Source organism: Oncorhynchus keta, unplaced genomic scaffold (assembly GCF_023373465.1).
Source record: "Oncorhynchus keta strain PuntledgeMale-10-30-2019 unplaced genomic scaffold, Oket_V2 Un_scaffold_8424_pilon_pilon, whole genome shotgun sequence".
Classification (NCBI taxonomy): Eukaryota; Metazoa; Chordata; class Actinopteri; order Salmoniformes; family Salmonidae; genus Oncorhynchus; species Oncorhynchus keta.
In genome coordinates, this window is record NW_026291005.1 from 319,821 (window position 1) to 335,455 (window position 15,635).

At 40.1% G+C, this 15,635-nt stretch overlaps 1 protein-coding gene and 1 long non-coding RNA gene across 7 annotated transcripts; one reads left to right on the forward strand and one right to left on the reverse strand.

Annotated features, from left to right (window-relative positions):
* Window positions 1–5,421: 5,421 nt before the first annotated feature.
* LOC127929572 (uncharacterized) lies at window positions 5,422–6,701 on the forward strand. Its single transcript, XR_008135241.1, has 5 exons — window positions 5,422–5,777; window positions 5,821–5,904; window positions 6,243–6,368; window positions 6,453–6,620; window positions 6,663–6,701. It is a non-coding gene; the product is annotated as an uncharacterized LOC127929572 (long non-coding RNA).
* A 1,709-nt stretch (window positions 6,702–8,410) lies between these two features.
* On the reverse strand, window positions 8,411–15,169 carry LOC127929570 (uncharacterized). Of its 6 annotated transcripts, XM_052517530.1 has the most exons (3): window positions 12,852–15,169; window positions 12,479–12,527; window positions 8,411–12,155 (listed from the first exon to the last, which is right to left on the reverse strand). In XM_052517530.1, the coding sequence occupies exon 1, from the start codon at window positions 15,167–15,169 to the stop codon at window positions 14,177–14,179; it is 993 nt and encodes a 330-aa protein (XP_052373490.1). In that variant the 3' UTR covers window positions 8,411–12,155; window positions 12,479–12,527; window positions 12,852–14,176. The 6 variants fall into 6 exon arrangements, 1 of the variants encoding a protein (XP_052373490.1); XR_008135222.1 differs by lacking the exons at window positions 12,479–12,527; window positions 12,852–15,169 and adding an exon at window positions 12,703–12,845 and having other exon boundaries at window positions 8,411–12,081; XR_008135220.1 differs by lacking the exons at window positions 12,479–12,527; window positions 12,852–15,169 and adding an exon at window positions 12,678–12,845 and having other exon boundaries at window positions 8,411–12,081.
* Between the last annotated feature and the right edge of the window lie 466 nt (window positions 15,170–15,635).

The following is a 15,635-nucleotide window of genomic DNA, read 5'->3' on the forward strand; positions in this document are numbered from 1 at the left end:
TAGATATGTAGTGGTGTAATAATGTGTTGTATTGTAGATATGTAGTGGTAGAGTAGTGGTGTAATAATGTGTTGTATTGTAGATATGTAGTGGTAGAGTAGTGGTGTAATAATGTATTGTATTGTAGATATGTAGTGGTGTAATAATGTGTTGTATTGTAGATATGTAGTGGTAGAGTAGTGGTGTAATAATGTGTTGTATTGTAGATATGTAGTGGTAGAGTAGTGGTGTAGTAATGTGTTGTATTGTAGATATGTAGTGGTAGAGTAGTGGTGTAATAATGTGTTGTATTGTATATATGTAGTGGTAGAGTAGTGGTGTAATAATGTGTTGTATTGTAGATATGTAGTGGTGTAATAATGTGTTGTATTGTAGATATGTAGTGGTAGAGTAGTGGTGTTATAATGTGTTGTATTGTAGATATGTAGTGGTAGAGTAGTGGTGTTATAATGTGTTGTATTGTAGATATGTAGTGGTGTAATAATGTGTTGTATTGTAGATATGTAGTGGTAGAGTAGTGGTGTTATAATGTGTTGTAGATATGTAGTGGTAGAGTAGTGGTGTAGTAATGTGTTGTATTGTAGATATGTAGTGGTGTAATAATGTATTGTATTGTAGATTTTTAGTGGTGTAATAATGTGTTGTATTGTAGATATGTAGTGGTGTAATAATGTGTTGTATTGTAGATATGTAGTGGTGTTATAATGTGTTGTATTGTAGATATATAGTGGTGTAATAATGTATTGTATTGTAGATATGTAGTGGTGTAATAATGTATTGTATTGTAGATTTTTAGTGGTGTAATAATGTGTTGTATTGTAGATATGTAGTGGTAGAGTAGTGGTGTAATAATGTGTTGTATTGTAGATATGTAGTGGTGTAATAATGTGTTGTATTGTAGATATGTAGTGGTAGAGTAGTGGTGTAATAATGTGTTGTATTGTAGATATGTAGTGGTAAAGTAGTGGTGTTATAATGTGTTGTATTGTAGATATGTAGTGGTAAAGTAGTGGTGTTATAATGTGTTGTATTGTAGATATGTAGTGGTGTAATAATGTATTGTATTGTAGATATGTAGTGGTGTAATAATGTATTGTATTGTAGATTTTTAGTGGTGTAATAATGTGTTGTATTGTAGATATGTAGTGGTAGAGTAGTGGTGTAATAATGTGTTGTATTGTAGATATGTAGTGTAGTGGTGTAATAATGTGTTGTATTGTAGATATGTAGTGGTAGAGTAGTGGTGTAATAATGTGTTGTATTGTAGATATATAGTGGTAGAGTAGTGGTGTAATAATGTGTTGTATTGTAGAGATGCTGTGGTGTAATAATGTGTTGTATTGTAGATATGTAGTGGTAGAGTAGTGTGTAATAATGTGTTGTATTGTAGATATGTTGTGGTAGAGTAGTGGTGTAATAATGTGTTGTATTGTAGATATGTAGTGGTGGTATAATGTGTTGTATTGTAGATATGTAGTGGTGTAATAATGTGTTGTATTGTAGATATGTAGTGGTAAAGTAGTGGTGTTATAATGTGTTGTATTGTAGATATGTAGTGGTGTAATAATGTATTGTATTGTAGATTTTTAGTGGTGTAATAATGTGTTGTATTGTAGATATGTAGTGGTAGAGTAGTGGTGTAATAATGTGTTGTATTGTAGATATGTAGTGGTGTTATAATGTATTGTATTGTAGATATATAGTGGTAGAGTAGTGGTGTTATAATGTGTTGTATTGTAGATATGTAGTGGTGTAATAATGTGTTGTATTGTAGATATGTAGTGGTAGAGTAGTGGTGTAATAATGTGTTGTATTGTGGATATGTAGTGGTGTAATAATGTGTTCTATTGTAGATATGTAGTGGTGTTATAATGTGTTGTATTGTAGATATGTAGTGGTGTAATAATGTATTGTATTGTAGATATGTAGTGGTAGAGTAGTGGTGTAATAATGTATTGTATTGTAGATATATAGTGGTAGAGTAGTGGTGTAATAATGTGTTGTATTGTAGATATGTAGTGGTGTAATAATGTGTTGTATTGTAGATATATAGTGGTAGAGTAGTGGTGTAATAATGTGTTGTGTTGTAGATATGTAGTGGTGTTATAATGTGTTGTATTGTAGATATATAGTGGTAGAGTAGTGGTGTAATAATGTATTGTATTGTAGATATGTAGTGGTAGAGTAGTGGTGTAATAATGTGTTGTATTGTAAATACAGTTGAAGTCGGAAGTTTACATCCACCTTAACCAAATACATTTAAACTCCAGTTTCACAATTCCTAACATTTAATCCTAGTAAAAATGCCCTTTTTAGGTCAGTTAAGATCACCACTTTATTTTAAGAATTTGAAATGTCAGAATATTATTTGAGAGAATGATTTATTTCAGTTTTTATTTCTTTCATCACATTCCCAGTGGGTCAGAAGTTTACATACACTCAATTAGTATTTGGTAGCACTGCCTTTAAATTGTTTAACTTGGGTCAAACATTCCGGTTAGCCTTCCACAAGCTTCCCACAATAAGTTGGGTGAATTTTGGCCCATTCCTCCAGACAGAGCTGGTGTAACTGAGTCAGGTTTGTAGGTCTCCTTGCTTGCACATGCTTTTTTCAGTTCTGCCCACACCTTTTCTATTGGATTGAGGTCAGGGCTTTGTGATGGCCACTCCAATACCTTGACTTTGTTGTCCTTAAGCCATTTTACCACAACTTTGGAAGTATCCTTGGGGTCATTGTCCCATTTGCGACCAAGCTTTAACTGATGTCTTGAGATGTTGCTTCAATATATCCAGATAATTTTACAACCTCATGATGCCATCTATTCCTCATGAAGCCATCTATTTTGTGAAATGCACCAGTCCCTCCTGCAGCAAAGCACTCCCACAACATGATGCTGCCACCCCTGTTCTTCACGGTTGGGATGGTGTTCTTCGGCTTGCAAGCCTCCCCCTTTTTTCCTCCAATCATAACGATGGTCATTATGGCCAAACAGTTCTATTTTTGTTTTCATCAGACCAGAGGACATTTCTCCAAAAAGTACAATCAAACCGTAGCCTAACCCTAACCCTTTTTTATGGTGGTTTTGGAGTAGTGGCTTCTTCCTTTGCTGAGCAGCCTTTCAGGTTATGTCGATATAGGACTCGTTTTTACTGTGGATATAGATACTTTTGTACCTGTTTCCTCCAGCATCTTCACAGGGTCCTTTTCTGTTGTTCTGTGATTGAGTTGCACTTTTCTCACCAAAATACGTTAATCTCTAGGAGACAGAACGCGTCTCCTTCCTGAGCGGTAAGACGGTTGCGTGGTCCCGTGGTGTTTATACTTGCGTACTATTGTTTGTATAGATGAACGTGGTACCTTCAGGCGTTTGGAATTTGCTCCCAAGGATGAACCAGACTTGTGGAGATCTACAATTTCTTTTCTGAGGTCTTGGCTGATTTATTTTGATTTTCCCATGATGTCAAGCAAAGAGGCACTGAGTTTGAAGGTAGGCCTTGAAATACATCCACAATTGACTCAAATGATGTCAATTAGCCTATCAGAAGCTTCTAAAGCCATGACTTCATTTTCTGAAGTTTTCCAAGCTGTTTAAAGGCACAGTAGACTTAGTGTATGTAAACGTCTGACCCACTGGAATTGTGATACAGTGACAATTGTGAAATAATCTGTCTGTACATTTTTGGGGGAAAAATTACTTTTGTCATGCACCAAGTAGATGTCCAAACCGACTTGCCAAAACTATAGTTTGTTAACAAGACATTTGTGGAGTGGTTGAAAAACTAGATTTAATTACTCCAACCTAAGTGTATGTAAACTTCCGTCTTCAACTGTACGTAGTGGTGTAATAATGTGTTGTTTCCTGTTTGGTCCCCAGGGAGAGGATGGAGATCCGTAAATAAAAACACAAAAACAATTATGGGGTGTCAGTTTGTAGAGGTGAGCAGTGTGATTGGGTAAAAGGACAGTCCGTTTGTAGAGGTGAGCAGTGTGATTGGGTAAAAGGACAGTCAGTTTGTAGAGGTGAGCAGTGTGATTGGGTAAAAGGACAAGTCAGTTTGTAGAGGTGAGCAGTGTGATTGGGTAAAAGGACAAGTCAGTTTGTAGAGGTGAGCAGTGTGATTGGGTAAAAGGACAAGTCAGTTTGTAGAGGTGAGCAGTGTGATTGGGTAAAAGGACAGTCCGTTTGTAGAGGTGAGCAGCGTGATTGGGTAAAAGGACAGTCAGTTTGTAGAGGTGAGCAGTGTGATTGGGTAAAAGAATAGTCAGTTTGTAGAGGTGAGCAGCGTGATTGGGTAAAAGAATAGTCAGTTTGTAGAGGTGAGCAGCGTGATTGGGTAAAAGAAGTCAGTTTAGTCAGTTTGTAGTCAGTTTGTAGGTGAGCAGTGTGATTGGGTAAAAGGACAGTCAGTTTGTAGAGGTGAGCAGTGTGATTGGGTAAAAGAATAGTCAGTTTGTAGAGGTGAGCAGTGTGATTGGGTAAAAGGACAAGTCAGTTTGTAGAGGTGAGCAGTGTGATTGGGTAGAAGGACAGTCAGTTTGTAGAGGTGAGCAGTGTGATTGGGTAAAAGGACAGTCCGGTTGTAGAGGTGAGCAGTGTGATTGGGTAAAAGGACAGTCAGTTTGTAGAGGTGAGCAGTGTGATTGGGTAAAAGAATAGTCAGTTTGTAGAGGTGAGCAGTGTGATTGGGTAAAAGGACAGTCAGTTTGTATCAAATCAAATTTTATTTGTCACATACACATGGTTAGCAGATGTTAATGCGAGTGTAGCGAAATGCTTGTACTTCTAGTTCCGACAATGCAGTAATAACCATCAAGTAATCTAACTAACAATTCCAAAATTTCTACCTTATAGACAGACACAAGTATAAGGGGATAAAGAATATGTACATAATGATATATGAATGAGTGATGGTACAGAGCAGCATACAGTAGATGGTATCGAGTACAGTATATACATATGAGATGAGTATGTAAACAAAGTGGCATAGTTAAAGTGGCTAGTGATACATGTATTACATAAAGATGCAGTAGATGATATAGAGTACAGTATATACATATGAGATGAATAATGTAGGGTATGTAAACATTATATTAGGTAGCATTGTTTAAAGTGGCTAGTGATATATTTTACATAATTGCCCATCAATTCCCATTATTAAAGTGGCTGGAGTTGAGTCAGTGTGTTGGCAGCAGCCACTCAATGTTAGTGGTGGCTGTTTAACAGTCTGATGGCCTTGAGATAGAAGTTGTTTTTCAGTCTCTCGGTCCCAGCTTTGATGCACCTGTACTGACCTCGCCTTCTGGATGATAGCGGGATGAACAGGCAGTGGCTCGGGTGGTTGTTGTCCTTGATGATCTTTATGGCCTTCCTGTGACATCGGGTGGTGTAGGTGTCCTGGAGGGCAGGTAGATTGCCCCGGTGATGCGTTGTGCAGTCCTCACTACCCTCTGGAGAGCCTTACGGTTGAGGGCGGAGCAGTTGCCGTACCAGGCGGTGATACAGCCCGACAGGATGCTCTCGATTGTGCATCTGTAGAAGTTGGTGAGTGCTTTTGGTGACAAGCCGAATTTCTTCAGCCTCCTGAGGCTGAAGAGGCGATGCTGCGCCTTCTTCACGATGCTGTCTGTGTGGGTGGACCAATTCAGTTTGTCTGTGATGTGTACGCCGAGGAACTTAAAACTTACTGTAGAGGTGAGCAGTGTGATTGGGTAAAAGGACAGTCAGTTTGTAGAGGTGAGCAGTGTGATTGGGTAAAAGGACAGTCAGTTTGTAGAGGTGAGCAGTGTGATTGGGTAAAAGGACAAGTCAGTTTGTAGAGGTGAGCAGTGTGATTGGGTAAAAGGACAGTCAGTTTGTAGAGGTGAGCAGTGTGATTGGGTAAAAGGACAGTCAGTTTGTAGAGGTGAGCAGTGTGATTGGGTAAAAGGACAAGTCAGTTTGTAGAGGTGAGCAGTGTGATTGGGTAAAAGGACAGTCAGTTTGTAGAGGTGAGCAGTGTGATTGGGTAAAAGGACAGTCCGTTTGTAGAGGTGAGCAGCGTGATTGGGTAAAAGGACAGTCAGTTTGTAGAGGTGAGCAGTGTGATTGGGTAAAAGAATAGTCAGTTTGTAGAGGTGAGCAGCGTGATTGGGTAAAAGAATAGTCAGTTTGTAGAGGTGAGCAGTGTGATTGGGTAAAAGAATAGTCAGTTTGTAGAGGTGAGCAGTGTGATTGGGTAAAAGGAATAGTCCGTTTGTAGAGGTGAGCAGTGTGATTGGGTAAAAGGACAGTCAGTTTGTAGAGGTGAGCAGTGTGATTGGGTAAAAGGACAGTCAGTTTGTAGAGGTGAGCAGTGTGATTGGGTAAAAGGACAGTCAGTTTGTAGAGGTGAGCAGTGTGATTGGGTAAAAGAATAGTCAGTTTGTAGAGGTGAGCAGTGTGATTGGGTAAAAGGACAGTCCGTTTGTAGAGGTGAGCAGTGTGATTGGGTAAAAGGACAGTCAGTTTGTAGAGGTGAGCAGTGTGATTGGGTAAAAGGACAGTCAGTTTGTAGAGGTGAGCAGTGTGATTGGGTAAAAGGACAGTCAGTTTGTAGAGGTGAGCAGTGTGATTGGGTAAAAGGACAGTCAGTTTGTAGAGGTGAGCAGTGTGATTGGGTAAAAGAATAGTCAGTTTGTAGAGGTGAGCAGTGTGATTGGGTAAAAGGACAGTCAGTTTGTATCAAATCACATTTTATTTGTCACATACACATGGTCAGCAGATGTTAATGCGAGTGTAGCGAAATGCTTGTACTTCTAGTTCCGACAATGCAGTAATAACCATCAAGTAATCTAACTAACAATTCCAAAATTTCTACCTTATAGACAGACACAAGTATAAGGGGATAAAGAATATGTACATAATGATATATGAATGAGTGATGGTACAGAGCAGCATACAGTAGATGGTATCGAGTACAGTATATACATATGAGATGAGTATGTAAACAAAGTGGCATAGTTAAAGTGGCTAGTGATACATGTATTACATAAAGATGCAGTAGATGATGTAGAGTACAGTATATACATATACATATGAGATGAATAATGTAGGGTATGTAAACATTATATTAGGTAGCATTGTTTAAAGTGGCTAGTGATATATTTTACATAATTTCCCATCAATTCCCATTATTAAAGTGGCTGGAGTTGAGTCAGTGTGTTGGCAGCAGCCACTCAATGTTAGTGGTGGCTGTTTAACAGTCTGATGGCCTTGAGATAGAAGCTGTTTTTCAGTCTCTCGGTCCCAGCTTTGATGCACCTGTACTGACCTCGCCTTCTGGATGATAGCGGGGTGAACAGGCAGTGGCTCGGGTGGTTGTTGTCCTTGATGATCTTTATGGCCTTCCTGTGACATCGGGTGGTGTAGGTGTCCTGGAGGGCAGGTAGATTGCCCCCGGTGATGCGTTGTGCAGACCTCACTACCCTCTGGAGAGCCTTACGGTTGCGGGCGGAGCAGTTGCCGTACCAGGCGGTGATACAGCCCGACAGGATGCTCTCGATTGTGCATCTGTAGAAGTTGGTGAGTGCTTTTGGTGACAAGCCGAATTTCTTCAGCCTCCTGAGGTTGAAGAGGCGATGCTGCGCCTTCTTCATGATGCTGTCTGTGTGGGTGGACCAATTCAGTTTGTCAGTGATGTGTACGCCGAGGAACTTAAAACTTACTGTAGAGGTGAGCAGTGTGATTGGGTAAAAGGACAGTCAGTTTGTAGCGGTGAGCAGTGTGATTGGGTAAAAGGACAGTCAGTTTGTAGAGGTGAGCAGCGTGATTGGGTAAAAGGACAGTCAGTTTGTAGAGGTGAGCAGTGTGATTGGGTAAAAGGACAGTCAGTTTGTAGAGGTGAGCAGTGTGATTGGGTAAAAGGACAGTCAGTTTGTAGAGGTGAGCAGTGTGATTGGGTAAAAGGACAGTCAGTTTGTAGAGGTGAGCAGTGTGATTGGGTAAAAGGACAGTCAGTTTGTAGCGGTGAGCAGTGTGATTGGGTAAAAGGACAGTCAGCTTATAGAGGTGAGCAGCGTGATTGGGTAGAAGGACAGTCAGTTTGTAGAGGTGAGCAGCGTGATTGGGTAAAAGGACAGTCAGTTTGTAGAGGTGAGCAGTGTGATTGGGTAAAAGGACAGTCAGTTTGTAGCGGTGAGCAGTGTGATTGGGTAAAAGGACAGTCAGCTTATAGAGGTGAGCAGCGTGATTGGGTAGAAGGACAGTCAGTTTGTAGAGGTGAGCAGTGTGATTGGGTAAAAGGACAGTCAGTTTGAAGCGGTTAAATGTAGTGCACTATATAGGGCATAGGGTGCCATTACAGACACACAGTTGAGACTGGTTTGATTGAGAGCGTGTGAGGGAGAGCGTGTGAGGGAGAGCCAAGAAGACAGGAAGACTGGAGGACTGAGGACAGTACAGAGGTCATGACATTTATTCAAGGCATGCTACAATTATAGTTGGGATTCTGGTGTAATAATTATAATAAGGATTATGATAATCATAGTAATAATCAATTCAAAAACACGAATGAAAATGTTTCTATATAAAATACAGAAACTCCACTCAACCATGCACCGCAAAAAAATTGGAAAATATGTTTCTTTAATAGTTTAATCTATTTGCATTTTAATTACATCAACTGGTAAAGGAAACCTGTTGTTTTCTCACCACAAACCTTCCATCCCCACGATGTCACACACACCGCTTTACAAATCAAACTTGGTTTTATATCAAAATACACAAGACAAGTTGTTTTTTTCATGTGCTCATCATCTTCAAATACAAAAAAAAAAAATGTTAATGTCTTGTCGTTTGTTGCTATCTTGGCCTCATTAACCTTTTTCTTGGCCAGACTAGAAAAATGTTTGATTACATCATTTGTTGTTTATTTTGGTCGTGAAACATTGGACTATTAGCTTTAGTCTCCATTCAGTCTGTATCGCTGAAGCGTTAAAATTAAAAGGTCATTTTCTGATTGAGCCGAAACAGGCGGCGTTTACCGAGAACGCAGCCTCCACTAACGCGGGAACGTTGACGTTTAAACGAAATCGCGATGTTAAGGCCGAATCTCCCCAATACGGACGGAATAGAAACCCAGGTCTGTTATCAAGACGTGCCGTGATGAGACGAAGAAAAACACAAAAAAGAAAAACAGAATGAAATCAGATCAGAAGAGATACTACTACGTCCCAAATGAAACCCCGTCGCCTACAGATAGCACTCATTGGGGAACGTAAATAGGGGATAGAGTCCCATTTGGGATGCGGACTGACTGGGTGCTGTGCAAATATAAGCCTCTTTAAAATGTATCATCTCTCCCTTTAATAATAATGGAACAGGAAATCAATTGAACTTCTTTAATTGTCTCCCATATAATTCAGTGATTTAAAGTAATGCTAGACTGTCAGGAAACACTGAAAACATTCATCAGAATCTCTGAGTCTGGACGCAAAGCGCCACGGTAAAGCAAATCTACTGTAGCGAACCCGAGGGGTAGCCCCGTGCGGGACTCGAGCCCGGGTCCAACGAAGGACGCCACTCTGTCATCATGACAGTTCGTTCTAATAGAGGAATCAATTCCTTTGGTTTCAGTGCTAAAGGTTACATTTAGTTCATTTTTTTTTGTGTTTTGAGGGTAAGTGGGAACAAATGGGCAAGCCTGGTATCCAACCTAATATCATTACATTTCTGTAGTGAGCACAGCGTTCAGTCTGGTTGGACCAGGCTAGGAATGGACTCCATTTATTTTTTTTGATGGAAGCAACGATCTCGTCTTGAGCAATGACAGACTTCCATTTAAATAGTAGTGAAGGAGGATGGAACAAGGAGATGAATGACAGATCAATGAAAGGCACATCAACTTTGGTCCGGTTTGTTTTTTTGTTGTTTTGTGACGATTCAGTATATATAAATAAAATAAAAACATGATGATTTTAGTGTCTCAGCCCGTTTGATAATGTAAAATGTTAGTCACAATTGAAAAGAAGAAGGCATAAAGTCTTTCATCATGGCTGAACTATGCTGCCTGAGTTAAGACGTGACTTGGTCCGCCTCCCAAATGTCACCTTATTCCCCATTTAGTGCACTACTTTTTACCAGTGGCCCTACATAGGGAACAGGGTGCCATTTGGGATTGCAAACCTTGAAACTATTCAGTCGGGACAGAGATGTAGAGAGAGTGGCCGCGTGGTTCGATCCGAAGGTTAGAGAGACATAGAACATTCAGACATTCTAGAATCATCCGCTTTCACGACGACACAAAAGGTTTAGAGCCTGGCTTCTTTCCTGTTCAGAAACTAAAAAGCTTTTCAATAACATCGCCTATGAGACGTGAGAGAATCAATCCACGGAAAGATACGTAGGATGAAGACCACGACCGAGGCAGCTCCGTAGCTCTGGTCCAGGGCGTCACTTAAACTCCCTGTGACCCGAGCTAATCTAAGACTTCTGCATAAATAACCAGGATGGTGGTTTATGAGGTTCAGTCTGAACCAGCAGTCCTATTCCCTGTATACTATTCCTCACTGTTTTTGATGCACCCAACAGCATTGGGCCGAGGTCAGTGCCCGGGTCAGAAGTACTGCACTATATATAGAACATAGGTTGCTACTGAGGACTCATCCTCAGGGGTTTTCAGCAACAAGAAAAACAAACAACTAACAACTATTGTTGTGAAAAACAGAGCGACAGACAACCATAACCAGTTTTTTTTACCTTTTTAAAGAAAATATTCTAATAAAACACATTATCACTGCAGATCAAATGAAAAATACCCTCTAATGAATAATATGAGAAACAAGTCAAATAAGATTACAGTTAAAAAGAAAACAAGATGGGAGATTTTCTAAAACAGCTTCACTCAAAAACAGCAAAATGGAGGAAAACCTGAAATGACCTGAGAGGGTTGTTGTGGGCCTCAACATCAGAGGAATAAGTAGAACCTAGGTATCGTATGTATCACATAGGCTATGTACGTTCGGGTATAATGTTATTCTATCTATCCAGGTGTATTTTAAAATGAACTGATAACCAGTCAACAGTAGTGCACTATATAGGGAATAGGGTAGCATTTGGTACCCCAGCATCTTTCAGTCATTGAGTGAAACACTACCACTGATTGTCCCTCAATGTGTATTGTGTAATCAGCTCACTACAAACATACCAGAACAATAGTTCACTTCTAACTGTAGAAACTGGTTTCACTTCTAACTGTAGAAACTGGTTTCACTTCTAACTGTAGAAACTGGTTTCACGTCTACTGTAGAAACTGGTTTCACTTCTAACTGTAGAAACTGGTTTCACTTCTAACTGTAGAAACTGGTTTCACTTCTAACTGTAGAAACTGGCTTCACTTCTAACTGTAGAAACTGGTTTCACTTCTAACTGTAGAAACTGGCTTCACTTCTAACTGTAGAAACTGGTTTCACTTCTAACTGTAGAAACTGGTTTCACTTTTACTGTTGAAACTGGTTTCACTTCTAACTGTTGAAACTGGTTTCACTTCTAACTGTAGAAACTGGTTTCACTTCTAACTGTAGAAACTGGTTTCACTTCTAACTGTAGAAACTGGTTTCACGTCTACTGTAGAAACTGGTTTCACTTCTAACTGTAGAAACTGGTTTCACTTCTAACTGTAGAAACTGGCTTCACTTCTAACTGTAGAAACTGGCTTCACTTCTAACTGTAGAAACTGGTTTCACTTCTAACTGTAGAAACTGGCTTCACTTCTAACTGTAGAAACTGGTTTCACTTCTAACTGTAGAAACTGGTTTCACTTCTAACTGTAGAAACTGGTTTCACTTCTAACTGTAGAAACTGGCTTCACTTCTAACTGTAGAAACTGGTTTCACTTCTAACTGTAGAAACTGGTTTCACTTTTACTGTTGAAACTGGTTTCACTTCTAACTGTTGAAACTGGTTTCACTTCTAACTGTAGAAACTGGTTTCACTTCTAACTGTAGAAACTGGTTTCACTTCTAACTGTAGAAACTGGTTTCACTTCTAACTGTAGAAACTGGTTTCACTTCTAACTGTAGAAACTGGTTTCACTTCTAACTGTAGAAACTGGTTTCACTTCTAACTGTAGAAACTGGTTTCACTTTTACTGTTGAAACTGGTTTCACTTCTAACTGTAGAAACTGGTTTCACTTCTAACTGTATAAACTGGTTTCACTTCTAACTGTTGAAACTGGTTTCACTTCTAACTGTATAAACTGGTTTCACTTCTAACTGTAGAAACTGGTTTCACTTCTAACTGTAGAAACTGGTTTCACTTTTACAGTAGAAACTGGTTTCACTCCTAACTGTAGAAACTGGTTTCACTTCTAACTGTAGAAACTGGTTTCACTTCTAACTGTAGAAACTGGCTTCACTTCTAACTGTAGAAACTGGCTTCACTTCTAACTGTAGAAACTGGTTTCACTTTTACTGTTGAAACTGGTTTCACTTCTAACTGTAGAAACTGGTTTCACTTTTACTGTTGAAACTGGTTTCACTTCTAACTGTAGAAACTGGTTTCACTTCTAACTGTAGAAACTGGTTTCACGTCTACTGTAGAAACTGGCATCACTTCTAACTGTAGAAACTGGTTTCACTTCTAACTGTAGAAACTGGTTTCACTTCTAACTGTAGAAACTGGTTTCACTTCTAACTGTAGAAACTGGTTTCACTTCTAACTGTAGAAACTGGTTTCACTTCTAACTGTAGAAACTGGTTTCACTTCTAACTGTAGAAACTGGTTTCACTTCTAACTGTAGAAACTGGTTTCACTTTTACTGTAGAAACTGGTTTCACTTCTAACTGTAGAAACTGGTTTCACTTCTAACTGTAGAAACTGGTTTCACTTCTTACTGTTGAAACTGGTTTCACTTCTAACTGTAGAAACTGGTTTCACTTCTAACTGTAGAAACTGGTTTCACTTTTACTGTTGAAACTGGTTTCACTTCTAACTGTAGAAACTGGTTTCACTTTTACTGTTGAAACCTAAGCCCCCCCTTTTTTTGGACCTCACCAGATTTGTTAAACGATCAGTATTTTCTTCAATAAATTGTAATAACAAGTCATTCTGAGGATGCTGCTGCAGAACTGCTTGGCCAAGCCAGCTAATAATAATAATAATAATAATAATAATAATAATAATAATAATAATAATAATAATAAAACTAGAATGAAAACGTAAAGCGAGTAACAGCACGTTATACACGCCTACATCCAAGTCCCAAATAAGTGTAAGACTTTGAATAAGTCTTCAAACTTTGAAATAACGATTGTGATAAATGTGTTAAAACACCTACAGGGATAGAGAGGCCCACGGTACACACACGCACTGTGGTATTTCAGAGTTTCCTCTTCATTTCTCTAAGGAGTGCACTCAAAGGCACCAAACATTAACTTCCATTTCAAAAAGATCACATAATACAGCCAACATATAAAACATGAATCAAATCTGTCATAGGATAGTGTCCGTCTCAAATTACACCCTATTCCCTATCTAGTGCACTAGTTTAAATGAATGCATCATATAGGGGATAGGGTGCGATTTGATAGACAGACACCGTATAAAACCTATTGATTATGAACACGTTACATCCTAAGGCACGTAATAAGAAGTGAACTAAATACACAGTAAATATGATTCTGATTTCTTGTCTGATTATAGTGAGGTTTTCATGTGACTTTTCTTCTCTTCTAGAAAAAAGAACAAATGACCCCCCAAAAAAGGGGCGTAGCCTAGTGGTTAGAGTGTTTGGACTAGTAACCGGAAGGTTGCGAGTTCAAACCCCCGAGCTGACAAGGTACAAATCTGTCGTTCTTGCCCTTGAACAGGCAGTTAAACCCACTGTTCCCAGGCTGTCATTGAAAATAAGAATATGTTCTTAACTGACTTGCCTGGTTAAATAAAGGTAAAATAAAAAAAATATTTTTTTTACATATAGACTTGAATAGTTCTGCTTTTTGTTAAGATTGTAAACTTCAAAACAATTATTTCAATTGATTTTTATTTTTTTTTGTTTAAATTGTAGAAGCATTTACCTTTGTTTAGCTTAAGGTAAATCTTAACAGGGACACCATCTCTTGACTTACGGATATTTTTATTAGTATTCTTCTTCCCCTGGCTATTATGAGACATGACATGGGCTGAGGTTAGTTGACACAGTCCTAAATTACCCAGAATGCTACTCAGCGGGTCCACATGACCCTGCTTGGAATGTTAAGGCTAGAACACAGCAGCACCAGACAGACAGGCAGACAGACAGACAGACAGACAGACAGACAGACAGACAGACAGACAGACAGACAGACAGACAGACAGACAGACAGCACCTGGCCTGGACCTGGAGAGAACCCATAGAATTAGAAGGAATCCATTCTATTTCTCCTTCTAGTTCTAGAAGGGAATCCACATGGCTCATCTCTTGGTTTCTGAAGGACACAGCACTTCGACTGAAGCACAACTCTAGTGTCATCTCATGCCAGGTGTACATTGGTTTACACCCTCTTTTTTTGGTTTGATCCCATATAAAAGCATGGTCTGTAAAACTGCAAGGCGAAAGAGAGGGAAGCCAATTCACTCTGCTCCCTGTGTGGGATGGAGAGGTGGACACCCAGAAGAGAGCAGGGAGAGGAACAGGATCGGGGACAGAGTGAGTAATAACAAGGTAGAACAAGGAGAGGGACAGGATCGGGGACAGAGTGAGTAATAACAAGGAGAGGGACAGGATCGGGGACAGAGTGAGTAATAACAAGGAGAGGGACAGGATCGGGGACAGAGTGAGTAATAACAAGGAGAGGGACAGGATCGGGGACAGAGTGAGTAATAACAAGGTAGAACAAGGAGAGGGACAGGATCGGGGACAGAGTGAGTAATAACAAGGTAGAACAAGGAGAGGGACAGGATCGGGGACAGAGTGAGTAATAACAAGGTAGAACAAGGAGAGGGACAGGATCGGGGACAGAGTGAGTAATAACAAGGAGAGGGACAGGATCGGGGACAGAGTGAGTAATAACAAGGAGAGGGACAGGATCGGGGACAGAGTGAGTAATAACAAGGAGAGGGACAGGATCGGGGACAGAGTGAGTAATAACAAGGAGAGGGACAGGATCGGGGACAGAGTGAGTAATAACAAGGTAGAACAAGGCCATAAGTGCCAGGACACCGACGCGCTCATCTGTTGAAGAAAATGGAAAACGTTTGAATCGAGTTAAAAGATGTCAGATCAGGGCTAACAAACAGATCCACTGTTATTCCCATCATCCACAGACCATCGTTATGGGAGCCAGACAGACCATCGTTATGGGAGCCAGACAGACCATCGTTACGGGAGCCAGACAGACCATCATTATGGGAGCCAGACAGACCATCGTTACGGGAGCCAGACAGACCATCGTTACGGGAGCCAGACAGACCATCGTTACGGGAGCCAGACAGACCATCGTTACGGGAGCCAGACAGACCATCGTTACGGGAGCCAGACAGACCATCGTTATGGGAGCCAGACAGACCATCGTTATGGGAGCCAGACAGACCATCGTTACGGGAGCCAGACAGACCATCGTTACGGGAGCCAGACAGACCATCGTTATGGGAGCCAGACAGACCATCGTTATGGGAGCCAGACAGACCATCGTTATGGG